Source organism: Gorilla gorilla, chromosome 19 (genome assembly GCF_029281585.2).
Source record: "Gorilla gorilla gorilla isolate KB3781 chromosome 19, NHGRI_mGorGor1-v2.1_pri, whole genome shotgun sequence".
NCBI lineage: Eukaryota > Metazoa > Chordata > Mammalia > Primates > Hominidae > Gorilla > Gorilla gorilla.
In genome coordinates this window covers 74,421,333-74,443,255 of record NC_073243.2, presented here as the reverse complement: position 1 = coordinate 74,443,255, position 21,923 = coordinate 74,421,333, and the positions used below count along the sequence as shown (strand labels likewise).

The window sequence follows — 21,923 nt, the reverse complement described above, 5'->3', positions numbered from 1 at the left end:
TTGCTTTATTTTCAAACATTCAGTGGTTTTCAGATTATTTTTGAGAATTTATTTGTAACAGTTCCACTAGGATTAGAGAACATATGCTATATGATTTTAGGTTTTTGACATTTATTGAGACTTGATTTACAGATTTGCATATGTCAATATTTTAAACATTATTTGTATACTTGACTGCATTTTTTGTTGTGGATCCAACAGGTAAATTAGTTTATTAATTTTGTTGTTCTAATCTTCTCTATCCTTATTGCTCTTCAAAAATTGGCTGGTAGTATCAGTTACTGGAAAAGAGATGTTGAAATCTCCGAGTGTGATTGTAGATTTGCCTGTTTCTCCTTTTAGTTTTGTAATTTTTTGCTTTATGTATTTGGAGGAATGTCACTAGGCATGAGCACACTTAGAATTATTGTATCTGCCTGGTAGATTTCCCCATTTGTTATTATTCTTTTTTTTAATCTTCAACTTTTATTTTAAGTTCCGGGGCTACATGTGCAGGATGTGCAGGTTTGTTACATAGGTAAACGTGTGCCATAGTGGTTTGCTGCACCGATTAACCCATCACCTAGGTATTAAGCCCAGCATCCATTAGCTATTCTTCCAGATGCTCTCCCCCTGCCACCCAGGCCCCAATGTGTGTTGTTCCCCTAGGTGTGTTGTTCCCCCACATGTATCCATGTGTTCCCATCATTCAGCTCCCACTTATAAGTGAGAACATGCAGCATTTGGTTTTCTGTTTCTGCATTAGTTTGCTGAGGATAATGGTGAAATTTCCTTTTTATCTCCAGTAATGTTCCTTTATTTTATTTATTTTTTTATTTTTATTTTTTGGGACAGAGTCTTGCTCTATTGCCCAGGCTGGAGTGCAGTGGCATGATCTCAGCTCACCGCAATCTGCACCTCTCAGATTCCAGTGATTTTCATGCCTGAGCCTCCCGAGTAGCTGGGATTACAAGCGTGCGCTACCACGCCTGGCTAATTTTTTGTATTTTTAGTAGAGATGGGGTTTCGCTATATTGGCCAGGCTGGTCTTGAACTCCTGGCCTCAAGTGATCCACCTGCCTTGGCCTCCCAAAATGCTGGGATTATAGGTGTGAGCCACGGTACCCATCCTTGTTCCTTGATTTTTTTGTTTGTTTGTTTTTTAAATGGAGTTTCGCTTTTGTTGCCCAGGCTGGAGTGCAGTGGCGCAATCTGACTCACCACAACCTCCGCCTCCCAGGTTCAAGCAATTCTCCTGCCTCAGCCTCCCAAGTAGCTGGGATTACAGGCATGCACCACCATGCCCAGCTAATTTTTTTTGTATTTTTAGTAGAGACGGGGTTTCTCCATGTTGGTCAGGCTGGTCTTGAACTCCCTATCTCAGGTGATCCGGCTGCCTTGGCCTCCCAAAGTGCTGGAATTATGGGCGTGAGCCACCACGCCTGGCCCTCATTCCTTGATTCTCAAGGCCACTCTGCCTGATATTCGTAAGCTTTATTTTAGTAAGTCTTTGTGAAATATGTTTTTACATTCTTTTAATTCACACTCTCCATAGAAATAAACTGTCTTTTTTATGCAGAAGTTTTCTATCCATCCTTTCAAACTTTGTCTTTTAATTATAACCTTTAAGTTAGTTATATTTAATTACTTATAAATTTGGATGTAAACCATCCATCTTATTCACTGTTTTTATTTGTCTATTCTGTTTTATTTCCTCTTTGCTGTCTTGTCTTTTGCATTACATTTTTTTTTTTGGAGATGGCGTTTTGCTCTTGTTGCCCAGGCTGGAGTGCAATGGCGTGATCTCGGCTCACTGCAACCTCCACCTCCCGGGTTCAAGCAATTCTCCTGCCTCAGCCTCCTGAGTAGCTGGGATTAAAGGCATGCACCACCATGCCCAGCTATTTTTTTTTTGCATTTTTAGTAGAGATGGGGTTTCTGCATGTTTGTCAGGCTGGTCTCAAATTCCCAACCTCAGGTGATCCTCCCACCTCGGCCTCCCAAAGTGCTGGGATTATAGCATGAGCCACCGTGCCTGATCTGCATTAATTTTTAATATTATGTTTTATCTTCTCTGTTAGCTTGTTAGTTTATTGTCTTTTACTATTCTTTTAGTCGTTAGTCTAAAGCTTACAACTTAACAAAGTCTATTATAAATTAGTACTTTTACTACTTCCCAGTCAACACAAAGACTTTGGATCATTAACTACACGTAACTGCATTTACTCCCTCCTGCCATTTTGCAGCTGTTTTCACGTATAGTTGTCCCCTTGTTATAGGCAAGAATCCCTGTCTATATTCAAATTTGTGCATACTCAAGTCCTGCAGTTGGTCCTGAGAAATCCACCTATGGGAAAAGCCAGCCTTTTGTGTATGCAAGTTTTGCATCCTGTGAATACTATTGTGAATACTGTCTACAATGTTTCATTGTTTCTTTTTTCTTCTTCTTTTTTTTTTTTTCTGAGACGGAGTCTCGCTCTGTCACCTAGGCTGGAGTGCAGTGGAGCAATCTTGACTCACTGCAACTTCCGCCTCCTGAGATCAAGTGGTTCTCCTGCCTCAGCCTGCCAAGTAGCTGGGACTACAGGTGCATGTCACCACACCTGGCTAATTTTTTGTATTTTTAGTAGAGACGGGGTTTCACCATGTTAGCTGGGATGGTCTCGATCTCAACCTCGTGATCCACCTGCCTTGGCCTCCCAAACTGTGGCGTGAGCCACTGTGCCTGGCCTTTTCTTCTTTTTTTAAGAGATTGGGTCTTGCTCTGTCACATAGGCTGGAGTGTAGTGACGTGATCATAGCTCATTGCATAGCTGGGATTATGAGTACGAGCCACTGTCCCTGGCAGAATACTGTATTTTTGATCTGCATGTGGTTGAGAAAAATCAGTGTAAAAGTGGACCCGTGCAGTTCAAACCTTTGTTGTTCAAGGGTCCTCTGTACTTTTACATATTGGTATATGCATTTTAAACCATTCAGGTGGTATTGTTATTTTATGCAGTCAGTATTCATAACTTATTCATTCATTTACTTGTATATTCTCCCTTTCTGTTATTCTTCATGCCATACTCTGTGCTTTTATTAGGGATCATTTTCTTTCTACCTGGAGAATTCTGTGTAGTATCTCTTTTAAAGCAAGTCGGCTGTTGACAAATTCTGTTAGTTTTAGTTTTTCTGAAAACATCTTTATTTTGCCTTTACTTTAAGTGATTCTGTAATTCTAGCTACTCACTTATTTCTTGACCTCCCTATTTAAAATATTTATCCCTGTCCTCTTACCTTCCTAGCTTTATTTCCCCCACATACTTATTACCATTTTTTCATATAATATATTTTACTTATTTATTAGCTTAGTATTGATTTTGGGAGGAAGGGCTTACCATAGTTGGCAGGTTGGCTCTTCAGCAGCAACAACAGTTAGGTCAAGTTAAGAGTTGCTGTTGGGCTCATCTACAACTTCTATTCATGCCACCATGACTATTTCATTTACAAGCCTATTGTGTTAACAGTCACAGCCAAACTGGCCAAGTCACTTTGCATGGTTATTCATTGCCTCTTTTGAGGTTGATGCTTTCTGGGATTAACTTGTGACACCAAAAGCTTCATACTTGTCCCCTTTCATATGTCTATCTACATAAGACAAGGAGATCTTCTCCTCATCTCCTTGTCTCAATCTCCTGTTCTTTTATAGGGTTTATCTCTTATTTTCTGGAAAGGTTGTATCTTACCAGTGTATGTGCTACTTCTTGCTCACCTGATTGAGTTAATGTGATATTTAGACCATGGATCAACGTGAATTTCTTTGGATTGCCCATATCCCCTGGGACTCTAAAGGCTGGAAAATTAATAATAGCCTTGATTCAGGCATTTAAATGTATGCTATTGTTAGTTGGATGTGACTGTCAGCTGCTTATAGTCCTCCTTAATAGGGGCAGAAAAACATGCTTCATGAGATCAATGACTGCATACCACTTATCTGATCAAGACCAATAACCCAGTCTTTATATGCTGCCAAAGAGACTATCTGGCTTTCACGCTGTAGTCTTTAATTGGTGATTTGTCACTCTCAGCCTTTTGTTGTTTTTCTCCGTTGCAGCGACTGCTCTTAGCAACAGCTATCGAATTCCTAGTCCTTTTAATTACTTCTCTGTACTTCACAAATGCCTGAAATATTGCACCTGCCATGGCTTCTCTTTCACCAACAAAAGTTTCAGCAATTGTGGTTGCCCTACTGTGGCATGTTAGGGACTGTGTGCCACCAGTAATGGGTTTCTCATTGCTAGCCAGTTTGTGGTTGATACAGCATCAGATTCTCATTTGGAGTCAAAACTTCATAGGACCACTTTTGGTATCAACTCTCCCAGGTCAGGTTTCCCAAAAACACACTTTGAAATGTCTGTATTTGCATGTCAGAAGTTTATATTGGGGAGTGTTTTGGGGTCAATCCCTGTGAGAGAGGGTACAAGGGAAACAGCATTGGGAAGATGGGGAAATTGAATTGCCATGTAGTTGCCATAGCAGCAACAACTGTTCCACAGGGAGATCTGAAGCTAAAATAACCCCTCTGAGATATTTCAGGAATGGACTATTTTACTGCATATTGACCAGTCATTGAATGTGGGCTGTTTTGGGGTGGTATAATAGCATAACCTTTGGTGAGGGAGTTGCAACTCAGGGAAATTCCTGAGGGTTCAGTTATTAGCCATCAGTAGGCAAAATCCCAGAAGCTGGGAGAATGAGCACTTCACTTCTGAAGGGGGAGTTCTGGGTAGCACACCACTGTGTTCACTACAGCCACAATGGCAAGATCAAGATCAGTTTTAGTGGAATGGTGAGGGTGGAAAGGTATTGTAGTGCTAAAGAACTAAAGGAGGAGATGAGGAGGCTTGAAAACCTGTTCAAACAGCTTAGCTGTGAAGGGGATGAGAGAGAGAAGATAGTAGAAGTTCCTGAGGAGACTGGGAGAGATGAGATCCAGGATATAAGTATGATTTGCCATGGGCTGGAAGAGGTTCATTTCTACCATTGTAATGAAAGAGGAGGAGGAAGAAAGTTCAGGTAAAGATAAGTTTATAACAATAATGAGAGGAAGTTGAGGCAGTTCTTGTTTTCTGAGAAAGAGCCAGAAGATTTAACAGCTGAAAGAGGGAGAGTTGGTTGGGTTGGAGATATAAGGTAATTAGAGAGAGTTTTAATAGATTGCAGTGGAGAGTGGGAAGAGAGAACTACCAGAATAGCCAGTGGTTGGTTGGTTGGTTGTTGTTGTGGTTTTTTTTTTTGGTTTTGTTTTGTTTTTTTTTGTTTTTGTTTTTTTTTCTGGTGACAGAGTTTTGCTCTTGTTGCCCAGGCTGGAGTGCAATGACGTGATCTTGGCTCACTGCAACTTCTGCCTCCCAGGTTCAAGCAATTCTCCTGCCTTAGCCTCCCAAGTAGCTGAGATTACAGGTGCCCATCACCATGCCTGGCTAATTTTTTGTATTTTTATTAGAGATGGGGTTTCACCATGTTGGTCAGGCTGATTTTGAACTCCTGACCTCAGGTGATCCATCTGCGTTGGCCTCCCAAAGTGTTGGGATTATAGGCATGAGCTACCTTGCCCAGCTGCCAGTGGGTATTTAGAACCCATTTGAGGTTGATGTTCCTGATTTTGTGGAATTATCAATTTGTCCATTTGTGTAACCTTTTTTTTTCTGGCAATACTTAATGTAGTAAAATTATAAACATTGTGCTTAGTATCTTACCAACTTTCCTTTTCTTTTTGTACAGCCATCAGATCAAGTCATTACAGTATAGTAACACAGGAGACATGATTCTTGTTGTATCTGGAAGCTCTCAGGCCAAGGTGATTGACAGAGATGGTTTTGAAGTAATGGAATGTATAAAAGGAGACCAGTATATTGTGGACATGGCCAACACCAAGGTAAGCATTAAACAGAATATTTTAATGAATTAATTCAGCACACATTTATTAACAACTATTTGAGTTATCATGTAATAATTTTCCCCAAAAGTTAGTGTCATAAAACAATAGCAATTTATTTGTTCTCACAATTATGTGGATTGATTGGGTGGTTCTGCTTCATACAGTATCAGCTGGAGCACTAGGATCACTGTAAGATACAAAAGGGGCCCAGATGGTTTGCAGTCAGTGTCCTGCTCCATGGCATCTCTCTGTGTCTTTGCCTCTTCCTTACTTCTACCCCACCCCTTCCCTTCTTGCTGGCTCTCTGTCTCTCTGTCTTTTTCTCTTGCCACATGTCTAGTTTGGGTCTTTTCACAGTGTGGTAGTCTTAGGTGTATTAGTCTGTTCTCATGCTGCTAATAATGACCTATTTGAGACTGGATAATTTATAAAGGAAAGAGGTTAATTGTTTCACAGTTCTGCACGGCTGGAGAGGCCTCACAATCATGGTGGAAGGCAAGGAGGTGCAAAGTCGTGTGTTACATGGCGGCAGGCAGGAGAGAGCATGTGCAGGGGAACTCCCATTTATAAAACCATCAGATCTCATGAGACTTATTCACTACCATGAGAACAGCATGGGGGAAACTGCCTCCATAATTCAATTATCTCCACCTGGCCCCACCCTTGACACATGGGAATTGTTACAATTCAAGATGAGATCTGGGTGGGGACACAGCCAAACCATATAATTCTGCCTCGGCCCCTCCGAAATCTCATGTCCTCACATTTCAAAACCAATCATGCCTTCCCCAAAGTCCCCCAAACTCTTATTTCAGCATTAACTCAAAATTCCGTAGTCCAAAGTCTCATCTGAGACAAGGCAAGTCCCTTCCACCTATGAGCCTGTAAAATTAAAAGCAAGTTAGTTACTTTCTAGATACACAGGGATACAGGCTTTGGGTAAATACACTTGTTTCAAATGAGAGAAATTGGCCAAAGCGAAAGAGCTACAGGCCCCATGCAAGTCCAAAACCCAGCAGGCAAATCTTAAAGCTCCAAAATGACCTCCTTTGACTCCATGTGTCACATCCAGGTGATGCAAGAAGTGGGTTCCCAGGGTCTTGGGCAGCCCCGCCCCTGTGGCTTTGCAGGGTACAGCCCCCCCTCTGGATGCATTGAGTGTCGGCAGCTTTTCCAGGCACACAGTGCAAGCAGTCAGTGGATCTACCATTCTGGGGTCTGGAGGATGGTGGCCCTTTTCTCACAGCTCTGCTTGGCAGTACCCCAGTGGGGACTCTGTGTGGGGGCTCCAACCCCATATTTCCCTTTGACACTGCCCTACCAGAGGTTATCCATAAGGGCCCCCCTCCTCCCTGCAGCAAACTTTTGCCTGGATTTCCGGGCATTTTCATACATCTTCTGAAATCTAGGCGGAGGATCATGAACCTTAATTCTTGACTTCTGTGCATCTGCAGGCTTAACACCACCTAGAACCTGAAAGGTTTGGGACTTGCACCCTCTGAAGCCATGGCCTGAGGTGTATCTTGGTCCCTTTTACCTATGGCAGGAGCAGCTGGGATGCAGGGCACCAAGTTCCTAGGCTGCACACAGCAGGGGGTTCTGGGGCCACAAAACCATTTTTTCCTTCTAAGCCTCCAGGCCTGTGATGGGAGGGTCTGCTGTGAGGGTCTCTAACATGCCCTGGAGACGTTTGCCCCATTGTCTTGGTGATTAACATTTGGCTCCTCATTGCTTATGCAAATTTCTACAACCCAGTCTCCTGAGAAAATAGATTTTTCTTTTCTGTTGCATCATCAGGCTACAAATTTTCTGAACTTTTATGCTCTGCTTCTTCTCGAATGCTTTGCTGCTTAGAAATTTCTTCTGGCAGATACCTTAAATCATCTCTCTCAAGTTCAAAGTTCCACAGATCTCTAGGGAACTGTAGAAAAAAATTCTTATTTCACTCTTTCCCGCCTATCTCATGCCCGTTTCTAATACAGGTGCACAATGCCTGCAGTGTCTTTGCATAGTAAGAGTGACTTTACTCCATTTCCCAACAAATTCCTCATCTCCCTCTGAGACCACCTCTGCCTGGACCGTATTGTCCATATCACTATTAACATTTTGGTCAAAGCCATTCAACAAGTCTCTAGGAAGTTCCAAACTTTCCCACATTTTCCTATCCTCTTCTGAGCCTTCCAAAGTGTTCCAGCCTCTCCCTGTTACCCATTTCCAAAGTTGCTTCCACATTTTCGGGTATCTTTACAGCAGCACCCCACTCTACTGGTATCAACTTATTGTATTAGTCTGTTCTCACACTGCAAATAAAGACATACCTGAGACTGGGTAATTTATAAAGGAAAGAGGTTGAATTGACTCACAGTTCTGCATGGCGGGGGGGGGGCCTAACAATCATGGTGGAAGGCAAGGAGGTGCAAAAGCATGTCTCACATAGTGGCAGGCAGGAGAGAGCATGTGCAGGGGAACTCCCATTTATAAAACCATCAAATCTCATGAGACTTATTCAGTACCATGAGAACAGTATGGGGGGAACCATCCCCATGATTCAGTTATCTGCACCTGGCCCCACCCTTGACATGTGGGAATTATTACAATGCAAGGTGAGATTTGGGTGGGGACACATCCAAACTATATCAGTAGGTTTTGACTTCTTGCTTGATTGCTAGGTTGCATGGAGGACAAACATGGAAATTAATGAAGTACCTTAATATCTGGCTTCAGATCTTAGACAGGATCAGAGGGCCAGCTCAAATTTGCAAGGAGGGGAGGTAGATCCCACCATTATATGGGTGAATGGCAAAATCAAACAGAAATTATGTGGGATGGGAGATACTGATGCAGGCATCTTTGGAAACATTCTACTTAGCTAATTTTATGCTAGGCTTTAGGTCAAGGAGAGAGAGAGCTGACATGCTGTGGTACACACTTATAGTCCCAGCTACTTGGAAAGCTGAGGCAGGAGGATTGCTTGATCCCAGGAGTTTGAGGTAGTGTGCGATGATCGTGCTTGTGAATAGCCACTAGCCACTGAACTCCAGCTTGGGCAACATTGAGACACCCTGTCTCTTAATTTAAAAAAAAAAAAAAAAAAAAGGAAAGAAAGTGGTCTCAGTTTTTTGTTTTTTTTTTTAATTGATCATTCTTGGGTGTTTCTTGCAGAGGGGGATTTGGCAGGGTCATAGGACAATAGTGGAGGGAAGGTCAGCAGATAAACAAGTGAACAAAGGTCTCTGGTTTTCCTAGGCAGAGGACCCTGCGGCCTTCTGCAGTGTTTGTGTCCCTGGGTACTTGAGATTAGGGAGTGGTGATGACTCTTAACGAGCATGCTGCCTTCAAGCATCTGTTTAACAAAGCACGTCTTGCACTGCCCTTAATCCATTTAACCCTGAGTGGACACAGCACCTGTTTCAGAGAGCACAGGGTTGGGGGTAAGGTCATAGATCAAAAGCATCCCAAAGCAGAAGAATTTTTCTTAGTACAGAACAAAATGAAGTCTCCCATGTCTACTTCTTTCTACACAGACACAGCAACAATCTGATTTCTCTATCTTTCCCCCACCTTTCCCCCTTTTCTATTCCACAAAACCGCCATCGTCATCATGGCCCGTTCTCAATGAGCTGTTGGGTACACCTCCCAGACGGGGTGGTGGCCGGGCAGAGGGGCTCCTCACTTCCCAGAAGGGGCGGCCGGGCAGAGGCATCCCCCACCTCCCAGACAGGGCGGCAGCCGGGAGGAGGTGCCCCCCACCTCCCTCCCGGACAGGATGGCAGGCCGCGTGGGGGCTGACCCCCCCACCTCCCTCCCGGACGGGGCGGCTGGCCGGGCGGGGGCTGACCCCCCACCTCCCTCCCGGACGGGGCGGCTGGCCGGGCGGGGGCTAACCCCCCACCTCCCTCCCGGATGGGGCGGCTGGCCGGGCAGGGGTTGACCCCCCGCCTCCCTCCCGGACGGGGCGGCTGCCCGGCGGAGACGCTCCTCACTTCCCAGATGGGGCGGCTGCCAGGCGGAGACGCTCCTCACTTCCCAGATGGGGCGGCTGCCGGTCGGAGGGGCTCCTCACTTCTCAGACTGGGCGGCTGCCGGGCGGAGGGGCTCCTCACTTCTCAGACGGGGCGGCCGGGCAGAGACGCCCCTCACCTCACAGATGGGGTCGCGGCCAGGCAGAGGCGCTCCTCACATCCCAGACGGGGCGGCGGGGCAGAGGCACTCCTCACATCTCAGACGATGGGCAGCAGGGCAGAGACGCTCCTCACTTCCTAGACGGGATGGCGGCCGGGAAGAGGCGCTCCTCACTTCCCAGACTGGGCAGCCGGGCAGAGGGGCTCCTCACATCCCAGACGATGGGTGGCCAGTTGGAGACGCTCCTCACTTCCCAGACGGGGTGGCAGCCCGGCAGAGGCTGTAATCTCGGCACTTTGGGAGGCCAAGGTAGGCGGCTGGGAGGTGGAGGTTGTAGCTAGCCGAGATCACGCCACTGCACTCCAGCCTGGGCACCATTGAGCACTGAGTGAACGAGACTCAGTCTGCAATCCCGGCACCTCGGGAGGCCGAGGCTGGCGGATCACTCGCGGTTAGGAGCTGGAGACCAGCCCAGCCAACACAGCGAAACCCCGTCTCCACCAAAAAAATACGAAAACCAGTCAGGCGTGCAATCGCAGGCACTTGGCAGGCTGAGGCAGGAGAATCAGGCAGAGGGGCAGGAGAATCATGGCAGCAGTACAGTCCAGCTTCCTCTTGGCATCAGAGGGAGACCGTGGAGAGAGAGGGAGAGGGAGACCGTGGGGAGAGGGAGAGGGAGAGGGAGAGGTCTCAGTTTTTAATGTAAATATTTTTAATGGGATAATGATATTTTAAAATTTTAAAGTATATTATATATCAGTTAACTACAGGTCAGTAATTATATAAAACTTAAGGTATGAAAAACATTTATTTTTGCTAATGTATCTGTGAGTTGACTGTTCTTGGCTTGGTGAGGCTGCAAGCTGCAGATAGAGTCTAGGTATGTTTTCTGTGTGTTTGTTCCCCCTTGGATCAGTGGACTACCTGAGGATGTGTTTTTGTCACAGTGATAGAATCACAAGGAAACTCCAGTTCTGGAAGTACATTTTATGCCATTGCTTCTATCATGTCCACTAACATTCAGTCAGCCAAAGCACATACCTTGTCTGTGGCTAACATTGATAGTATAGATAAACATACCTGATCTCTAGCAGGAGGAACTGCATTGTCTTGGGGAAAGGTTGTAGATGTAGGGAGGGGTGATGAGTTGGGAACAATAATGTAGTCTGCCACAAACATATTAAAGTGTAACTGGATATGGTTGATGCAGAATTTTGAACCTTTGTTTTAATTCTGATTTTTACTCTTTTCCCCCATCTAGTGCCCTTTTGTAATACAGTAGTTCTCATGATTTTAGTCTGAATTGAAATCTTCTATGAGATTAGATTGTCTACGAAAACACAGTCGATCCTCCTTGTTTTCAGCTTTTGTATTTGTCAACTCACCTACTATTTTTTGTAACCCCAAAATCAGTACTCAACAGCACTTTCATAGTCATGTGTTTGCATAGAGTGTCAAAGAATTTGAGTTTGAACAAGGTGATATTCTGCCTTCTTTTTCAGCTCTCATACAATAGTCAGGTATCCTTTTTGTGGTGTATTTAATGCCATGCTTTTCCTATTTTTGTACTGTTTGTTGGTTGTTTTGCCATTTAAATTAACCCCGAAGCATAGTGCTGAAGTGCTGCTTAGCATTCACAAGTCCAAGAAGTCTGTGATGTGCCTTACAGAGAAAATAGATGCATTAAATAAACTTCATTCAGGCATGAGTGCTGTAGTGCCACTGGCTGTGAGTTCAGTGTTAATGAATGAACAATATATATTATTTATTCATTCATTTAATTAATTATTATTATTATTTTTTTTGAGATAGAATCTTACTCTGTTGCTCAGGCTGGAGTGCAGTGGTGTAGTCTTGGCTCACTGCAACCTCTGCCTCCTGGGTTCAAGCGATTCCCCTGCCTTAGCCTCCCGAGTAGCTAAGACTAGAGGCATGCGCCACCATGCCTGGCTAATTTTTTTTTTTTTTTTTTTTTTTTTTTTTGTAGTTTTAGTAGAGACGGGGTTTCACCATGTTGGCCAGGCTGGTCTCGAACTCCAGACCTCAAGTGATCTGCCTGCCTTGGCTTCCCAAAGTGCTGGGATTACAGGCGTTAGCCACTGTGCCTGGCCAACAATATATATTAAGTAAGCACACATACAACAAAAGTAGGTGTTGGTAAGCTTACAAAAATGTGACCAGTAGCTTGCTGAAACCTAACTTTTTATTTGTTCATGGAACTTTCTAGACCGTAACTACACTGAATAATGAGAATCTGCTGTAATCTTTTTAGGTGCTGTAGATGAGCCATTGGATTAAATTATTACAGTATGTTTCAGACTGCTCTATGTTGAACCCTAGTGAAATGCCTCTCAAACCCTCATAAGGATCACAATCTCATGTCCTTTTTTTTGTTATTAAATGCCCAGTATGTGTTAGCGATTTAAACAAAATTCAAATATAATTTTTTTTTTTTTTGAGACAGAGTCTCGCTCTGTCACCTAAGCTGTAGAGTGCAGTGGCATGATCTCGGCTCACTACAACCTCTGCCTCCCGGGTTCAAGCGATTCTCCTGCCTCAGCATCCTGAGTAGCTGGGATTACAGGCGCCCGCCACCACACTGGGCTAATTTTTGTATTTTTAGTAGAGACGGGGTTTCGCCAGGTTTTCCAGGCTGGTCTTGAACTCCTGATCTCATGTGATCCGCCTGCCTTGGCCTCCTAAAGTGCTGGGATTATAGGCGTGAGCCACCATGCCTGGCCTTGACTTTTTATTAATAACCATTCTGACTGGTGTGAGATGGTATGCCATTGTGGTTTTGATTTGCATTTCTCTAATGATCAGTGATATTGAGCTTTTTTTCATATGCTTGTTGGCCGCATGTGTCTTCTTTTGAAGTGTCTGTTTATGTTCTTTGCCCGCTTTCTAATGAGATTTTTTGTTCTTGTAAATTTGTTTAAGTTCCTTATCAGTGTTGGACATTAGATCTTTGTCACATGCATTGTTGCAAAAATTTTCTCCCATTCTGTAGGTTGTCTGTTCACTCTGTTGAGAGTTTCTTTTGCTGTGCAGAAGCTTCAAGAAAGGAATCCGATTGGTTCTGTGTCTGTCTCTTTTGGTATTCTCAGGCTTATGTAGTCATCCATATAGAAAGATGATTAGGAAAGTAGGACAAGAGTAGCAGAAATCTACATAAAAGTGTAGGAAATTAAAATTAGTTACCGGCATACAAAAAACTACTATATGTTATAATTACATACTATAACTCACCCCTCCTTGCCAAATATTCTCTCTCTTTTGACTTCAAAATCATGGCTTATATGTACTTTCTCCATTTCCCAGATGCAAATATAATTAATTGACTTTATCTAGGAAATGTTACTGATATCTTAATTGTAGTCATTGGCTTGAGTGATGGGTTTTGGTAATTCAACTACTATTACTTAGTACTTAGATTTCATAGGATACTGTTATAAAATCTTTTTAACCTCTTTTCTGATTTCAGGAGTAATTAGTAATTGTGGTTTACTGGAAAATTCAATGAATAGGGTGTTAAAGGAAGCAATTTATTAATAATATATCTAATCTATCATGATAAAATATTATATACTTCATATGTAAGCAGGCCCTCCTAATTGTATTGTTAAATTGTTATATTTTTAAATTTGTATCTCTATTCTTTATATCATTTTATATATGGGTATGTATATATATATATATTTTTTTTTTTTTGAGAGGGTGTCTGTTTCTCTCACCAGGCTAGAGTGCAGTGGTGCGATCTCAGCTCACTGCAATCTCCTCCTCCCGGGTACAAGTGATTCCCCTGCCTCAGCCTCCCGAGTAGCTGGGACTACAAGTACGTACCACCACACCCGGCTAATTTTTGTATTTTTAGTAGAGACGGGATTTCACCATGTTGGCCAGTCTGGTCTTGAACTCCTGACCTCGTGATCTGCCTGCCTAGGCCTCCCAAAGTGCTGGGATTACAGGCATGAGCCACCGCATCCAGCCCATAGTTGTTATTCTTTTGCCTCCAGGTATAGGACTCCTTTAAACATTTCTTGTAGGCCTGGCCTAGTGGTGATGAATTTCCTGCTTTTGTTTGCCTGAAAAAGACTTTATTTCTTCTTCATTATAACTGCTGAGTGTACTAGTCTTGGGTGGCTTTTTTTTTTTTTTTTCCTTTCAGCACTTTGACAATATCATTTCATTCTCTTCTGGCCTATAAGGTTTGTGTTGAGGAATCCACTGTTAAGTCTGATGGGTGTGGTCTTATATGTGACTAGACTTTTTTTTTTGCTGTTATTAGAATTTCCTCTTTGTCTTTGACTTTTGACAATCTGACTATAATGTGCCACTAAAAAGACCGTTTTGGGTTGTATCTATATGGGAATCTCCTACCTTCTTTTATCTGTATGTCTAAGTCTCCTGTTAGACTTGAAAAGTTTTCAACGATTATTTTATTAAATAGGTTTTCTATGCCATTGATCTCTTCACTTCCTGGAACACCCAAAATTCAGATATTTGGTTGCTTTATGGTGTCCCATACATTATGTAGGCTTTCTTTATTCTTTTTTGTTCTTTACTTTTTTTTTTTTTTTTTTTGTCTAACTGGACTGTTTGGAAAGACCTGTCTTCAAGTTCTGAAATTCTTTCTTGTACTTGATCTAGTCTCTTGTTGAAGCTTTCAGTTGTATTTTTTATTTCGTTTATTGAATTATTCTAAGATTTTTTTTTTATAATTTATTTATCTTTGGTGAATTCTCATTCATATCCCGAATTGTTTTTCTGGTTCCTTTGTATTGTTTATCTGTGTTCTCTTGTACATCACTGAGCTTCTTTTAGACTACGATTTCGAATTTTTTTCAGACATTTCATATTTTCTTTTCACTGGAATCTGTTGGTGGAGAATTATTGTGTTCCCTTGGAGGTGTCACTTTTCCTTGCTTTTTTGTGTTTCATGTGTTCTTACATTGTTATCTGTGCAACTCTTGTAACAGTTACTTCTTCCAGTTTTTTGGATTGGCTTTCATAGAGGAATACTTTTTCCTGTAGATGTATCTATGGTGTTGGTTAGGTAGGGCACTTCAGCATTGATTCTGGATGTGTGTAGTAGTGTAGTCTCCATATGACTTCTTTGGCTTTAAACCCTGTCAGTGGTATCTGTGTTTTCCTCAGAGGCTTAGGTGAATTTGTTAGTGGAGGCTGTGGTGAGGTTTAATTAGGTGTGGCAATGCCAGGTGGGCCAGTCTTCTGGCCCCAATGGTGGCAATGTTGGGCTGAATGTCCCTGTTCTTCGGCCCTTGCGCACAGTATATGAGCACTGGTGTTAGTAGGTTCAGACAGGCTGATATTTGGGCCTCCAGGTGGCTTTTTGAGGTGCCAGTAGTGGCAGTGGTGAGTTGAGTGGGTGTGCCAGTCCTTGGGCCCCCGAGCATTGTGCATGGTGTTGGTGATGGCAGTATAGTGGCAGGGCAACACCTGGGCTTCCAGGTAGCACACACTGATGTTAGTGGTGGCTGTGACAGACTGGGCAGCCTGGTCTTCAGACCCCCAGGTGGTACACATAGCTGGGTGCCAGGTTTGGTGGTGGTGGCAGGCTGAGCAACCTTGTCCTCCAGCCCCTAGGGGGTGTAGATAGATATAAGCAGTGGTAGACTGGGCAGGGTGAACCCCCAGGCCTTTAGATGGCATGCTTAGGCACTGGCAGTAGGTTTTCTGGCCTGTTATTATGCCATCTGGTAGTACACACTCCTGCTTGGAGTGACCAGTGGGGCACAGCAATCCTAGGCTATATGGTAGGGTGGTGTGGTAGGGCACTTGGTTGGGGTGACATTGTCAGGTCTAGGGTGGTGTGGTAGGGCACTCAGGGGGTGACAATGTCAGGCATTTTTTTTTTTATTATACTTTAAGTTTTTGGGTACATGTGCACAATGTGCAGGTTAGTTATATATGTATACATGTGCCATGCTGGTGTGCTGCACCCACTAACTCGTCATCTAGCATTAGGTATATCTCCCAATGCTATCCCTCCCCCTTCCCCCCAGTGTCAGGCATTTTGGGGCTGTCATCAGGTCCCCCTGATGGTCCAAATGGGTATAGGCTGTGGTAGGTGGGACGGGGGCAATTCCTAGGCCTTCAGATGGCGTGCTAGGGTGCGGCAGGCATTCTGGGGCTGTTTGGTCTCTTTATGTGCATGTGCCTGAGGTGACTGATGGTGCAGGGGAATCCATAGGCCCCTGGGCAGTGTGATAGAGAGCACTGGGGTTGCTGGTGCCAGGCCTTGTGAGCTTGTCCTTAAGGCCTCTGATGTTGTGCACAAATGCAGGCTGTGTTGGGCAGGGTGATCCCCATGTCCTGGGTAGTGTCCTTGGGTGGTGGTTGCAGCAGCAGTAGTAGGCAGGGAGAGTCTATCCTCAGGGCATGTGGAAATGAACAGCTCTGCTAAGGGGAAGGCTCAATGACAGAGGTGGTGGGGGTGGTGGTGAGGGAGATTGATGCCAGTGGTAGCCATCCCAGGCAGATACATCTCAGTCTCTGGAGAGCACATGCTTTGTCTCCACTTCCCCTATTCCCTGTGGCATTGGCTGCATTGGCTAGGGTGAGCCTGTCCTCAAGGCACATGTACCACAGTCCTGCTGTTGTGGGTAGCAGGGTTGCTGTCTGTGGTACCTGCCCCAGGCAGGTGATTCTTAGGCTCTGGTCCCTGGCTGCAGCAGCAGGCAGGGAGAGCCTGCCCTCAGAGCATGTGCGGGTGTGCTGGGGCTTTGCTGCCAGGGGTGGGTGGGCAAGGTTACTCTCAGTGGCAGTGACCTGAGGCAGGTGGGTCTGGGCTTTGGCTCCCTTTGTCCTAGAGGCAGCAACCACAGAGCTCTGCATTGTCCTTTCTTCAGTGTACTGGATGCTGTGTGATCCAGAGTGCTGGGGATATTGCTGCTCTGCTGGGTCCAACTGGTGTCATGTGCTACAACCCTCTCAGTGGGTATGAGGGGATGTCATGGGGCCTCCAGGGATGTGGAGATGCTGGTACTGTTTGGCCCCAGAAAGAAAACAGACTGGTGGGGTCTGGGCTCTCAAATTCGTGCCATGCTGCAGGTGCTTAGGTTTCCAGGTGTATGTAGAACCTATTGTGAGCTTCCTCTTTAGAAGCTTGTTTATACCAGTCTCAGCTTGTCAGGGTTAAGGGACTGTGCTATGGCTAGGATTGCAGGTATCTACAGGGAGAATCTGGATGCTGGGAATCTTTTACTCACCTTTTCCCCACACTGAGGAGCCTCTTAGGGCTCCCAGCTGGTCCTGGCTGGGCTCTGTGCCTTGCTTTCTTCTTCAGTGCCTGTCACTTCTCTGCTGAATTCCAACATTCTCTCTTTGATGCCGTATTTGAAGTGTGATTATCTACTCATTAAGCTTTTCTTTGTAGAGGAGGTGAGTGTCTGGTGCTTCTAGTTAGCCATCTTGAAGTCCCCCATAAGCTTTCTTTTATCAGTTCATCTAGAGCTGATATTGTTAAGTGCCTTTCTCCAGGATTGTCTTCAACTCTTTTTCTTTTCAACATGAAAGCAATTCTCTGCCATTTATTTTTAAATTACATGACTAAGGTGGAGAAAGCAGGTTCAGGATACCTCAGAATGCTTGGACATTTTAGTGGGAGATATCTCCATTAGCGGATCTTGGTCATGGAAATTAGAAGAGTTTTCAGATGTTTTATTTATTTTTGAATAGTACGTGTAGTCATTCTGATACCCAGCTATTCCAAAAAAATGGCACTTATTATTTGGAGATGAAATATATTAGTCATGTCTTTTTACTGGTGAATACTTTCTCTTAAGAACTTAAAATATTTAATTTTTATTAAAATAACTGTTCTGGGTTTATTTTTGTTTTCTTGAGCAAAAGAAAACTGTTAACTTAAGGTTTTAATAATAGATATAACTAAAAAATTGAATGATTTGAAGTACATTTTATTTCTTTCCATTTTCTAAATATTTACAGAAACTTTAATAGAAACTTCTTAACATTGGTTTCTGCCCTTTTGACATGTCCCCATCATTTTTGGAGTACTTTCTTACATTTTGGCACAACAAGATGTTCCAGGGTCATCTTGTACTTTCCCTAATTTGATCCTACCTACTTTTCTAGTGATCCATGGCTTCATTCAACAGGGAAGTCAATTTAGAAATTAAGATTTGGTACTCTGGATATATTCATTGCTGTTGGGTGTCATTGCTTCTAGCCTCAAAAGACAAAGCTAGGAGGGAGATAAACCAATCCAAAAATTAAAATAAGTAAAAAATTATGAGTTCATTTGGATACATCTAATTCTAATCCAACTTTCTAGCCTTTTCCCGTTCCATATTCGTAATTCACTTCTCCAACAGTGAAGAATGTGGCTTTTAACATTATAATTATATTTCCTCATTTGTTCAGTGTTACAGTACATGGAAAGTAGTTTCAGAATTGCTACACCCAAAGCTCTTGTTGTAGGGTGAATTCTAAGATGGCTCCTTATAGTTTTGAACTATAAGTATAATGGGCTAGTCACTCCTATGATTACATTGTGTGACACAATGGACTTTAAGAAAGAAAGATTGTCTTCAGTGGATCCAGCCTCATCAGGTGAGCACTTAAAAGCAGTTGGGCTCTTCCTGGCAAAAGGTATTCTAAGTGTAGGAGGGACTTGATGTCAGGGAGATTCTCTGCTGCTGCTTTTGAAGATGAAACCAGAACTTGTGAATGATGAATTTGAATATATAGGCAAGGAGATTTCTAAGCAAAATGTTGAAGGTGCTGCCTGGTTTCTTCTTGCTCCTTATAGTAAAATATGAGAAAACCAAGGGAAGTTTTGTTAAAAGGGAACCAAGACTAGATGATTTAGTTAATTTTTAGCCTATCGAGATGACAAAGGATGCTAACATATAGCAATAACTTCTGAAAGCATGGTATGGAGAAAGCCAGGGATGTGGCTGTATAATAACTTCAGAAAGATCAAAAGATGAGAGTATTCAGTCACACTGGACTCTTCCAAGAAATTAAGGGTGTGCCTCACAGATCTTCTTAACCAAACCAGGTGATCTCTAGGAAACTTAAGAGTATTGCTCCTTAACAAGTTAAACAACAGCTATAGATAAAGAACAGGTTGTTTTGCAAAGATTTGTGGGTTTGGCTTTCATCATTACTTAATATGTTTGTTTTTTACAGAACTGCATTAATTTTCTATTGCTCTGTAACAAATTACCAAAAAACCAGGGACTTAGGACACCCCCAATTTATTACCTAACAGCTGTTTAGGTCAGAAGTCTGTCACAATGTGGCTACATTTCTCTGCTGAGGGTCTTACAGACTGAAATCAGGGTATCAGTAAGACTGCACGCTACTAGGTCAGCATTCCTAATGCATTCCTTGCCACATAGATCCCTCCATCTTCAGGGTCAGCAAGGGAGAATCTTTCTCATGTTGCATCTAATGGAGATTGCACATAGTGTCTAGAAAGCTAAGAGTAGCCCCAGCTGACAGGCAGCAAGCAAATAGGGAACACAGTTCTACAACCACAAGGAACTTGTATTGTGCTAGCAACCAGAATAAACTTAGAAGCAGATTATTTCCCAGAACCTCTAGAAAATAGTACAGTCCTACTAACATCCTGATTTCAGTCTGTGAGATCCTGAGCGGAGAATCTAGCTACGTTGTGCCAGACTTCTGACCTACGCAGCTGTTAGGTAATAAATCGGGGGTGTACTAAGTCCCTAGGTTTTTGGTAATTTGTTACAGAGCAATAGAAAACTAATGCAGTTCTGTAAAAACCAAACATATTAAGTAATGATGAAAGTCCTTGAGGAGTTGTTAGGGATTGTGATCAAACAAAGAGCAGGAGTTAGCTTTTGGGTAGGAGGAGGGAATACTTTTTTTTTTTTTTTTTTTTTGTTGAGATGGAGTCTCACTCTGTCACGCAGTGGCGTGATCTCTGCTCACTGCAACCTCTGTCTCCTCGGTTCTAGCAATTCTCCTGCCTCAGCCTTCCAAGTAGCTGGGATTACAGGCGCCCACCACCATGCCTGGCTGATTTTTGTATTTTTATTAGAGACGAGGTTTCATCATGTTGGCCAGGCTGGTCTCAAACTCCTGACCTCAAATGATCCACCCACCTTGGCCTCCCAAAGTGCTGGGATTACAGGTGTGAGCCACCGCGTCCGGCTGGAGTACTTTTGCACTGGGAATGGAAGGGGTAAGAATGAGCTCATATGCAGCTATATTTACAAGTGGTAGCTTTAGATAGGAAATGAATAATGCCTCCATCTATTAGCAGAGTCATTTCCTAGTTTTGTATTGGGAGATATTGGGATAGGGCCTTCAGTAGAATTGTAAAGACATAGAACAGCTGTTGATGGTTGTGAGAGTAACATTACTGGAAGAATTATGGAAGTATTATGGGCTACAAAATGTAAATTTGTAGAAACAATCATTCTGCATGTTCATATCCTATTATTGAGTCTTATTCAGGAGCCTAGGTATTTGGATGGACTACGGTGACTGTGGGGGAGAATGGGGGAGGTTATTTTGGAATAAAAGCACTTCATTGTAGATTCAACAAAAGGACACTCAGGATTATGCTGAGAGAGTGGTTCAAGTTTAGGATATTGAAAATTTAAGAATTCAAAAAACTGCAAGATAGGAGGTTGTGTGGCCAGTAAGTGTGATATCTAGAGCCTAAAACATATTTGGTGATAAATATTTGTGAAATCAGTAAATATTGAGAGTTCAGGATTTTAGAAGCATATTATGACCAGTCATGGTAGTGGCAGAATTAGCCATAGTTGGCATTGCTGAAATATCTTGTAACAAGTCATCAGAATTGAGTAGGCCAAGGAAGATTGAATTTGTTTTTGAGGTATTCAAATGGATATTGAAATTACTCAGGAATTAGACTTGGACTTTAGAATCCTTGATTTATGCAAGCAAATGACTAAGAGTGTGTTAGGGTTGGCAAACCATGGCCTTGGGGCAAATCCAGCTACCACCCTGTTTTTGTAAATAAAAGTTTTATTGGAACATAGACACATCCATTAATTTACTATTCTCTGTGACTCCCTTTGAATTGCAGTGGTAGAGTTGAGCAGTTATAGCAGAGAGCATGTGGCCCACAAAGCCTAAAATGTGATCTGACCCTTTAGAAAAAATGTGTGCAAATTCCTGAATTTAAGCTGTGAGTATTCTCCCCAGCAAAATGTATTCACACAAAATTTTGTTGACCATTTCAGGAGATTTGATAATTCCTGAAAGGTGGTGAATGGACTCTAGTTAAGAAGAACTTTTGGATCTGAGTTCCCAGTATATTCCCTACTATTTTCTGCTGCATTTCGTCTCTTCTTGGGGGTAGGCTTTGTTAGCTCAACATGCCAAAGACATGGGTACTATCATTCAGTAACTACAGGTGGCACTGTTACAAAGGGAGCTGTTTTTATAACTCTTGTCATTGGGGTAGCCACAAGAGTACAGACAGATTGTCAGCAATCTCTCTCTCTTTCTCTCTCTCTGTGTGTGTGTGTGTGTGTGTGTGTGTGTGTTTTGAGGAAACCAGTGTTGGTCATGGATAATTAATGTCCTCTCTCAAAGTATAGCATATTATGAGAAATAAATAGTTGCTTAATTCTTTCTTCTAGGCTATTTCCAGTTAAGGCTGTTAAATAAAGGAAGAGATATTTTTCAGGAGTGCCTATGTTTAGATAAGAGAAGAAGAGAGAAAAAGTAGTTTATTTGGTGAAAAAGTGTTTAGTCACTAACTGTTCTTTAATAGGTGTCTCTTTAAAAATTGTTCCACTAATGTTAGCCATGGTACTGAATCTGTTTAGACCCATTTAAGAATCCTTAGTTGAACTTCATTTTGTTATGACTAATTTTGGTCACTGTTTTAACACAAGGGCAC

At 42.9% G+C, this 21,923-nt stretch overlaps 1 protein-coding gene across 2 annotated transcripts in view; it reads left to right on the top strand.

Moving 5' to 3' along the window:
* Nucleotides 1-21,923, top strand: part of WDR70 (WD repeat domain 70) — a 364,079-nt gene that overhangs the window by 82,314 nt on the left and 259,842 nt on the right. For both annotated transcript variants that reach the window (XM_031003468.3, XM_031003469.3), the window contains exon 8: nucleotides 5,746-5,899. In XM_031003468.3, the coding sequence (XP_030859328.2) occupies nucleotides 5,746-5,899 (154 nt within the window). The remainder of the gene's footprint in view (nucleotides 1-5,745; nucleotides 5,900-21,923) is intronic.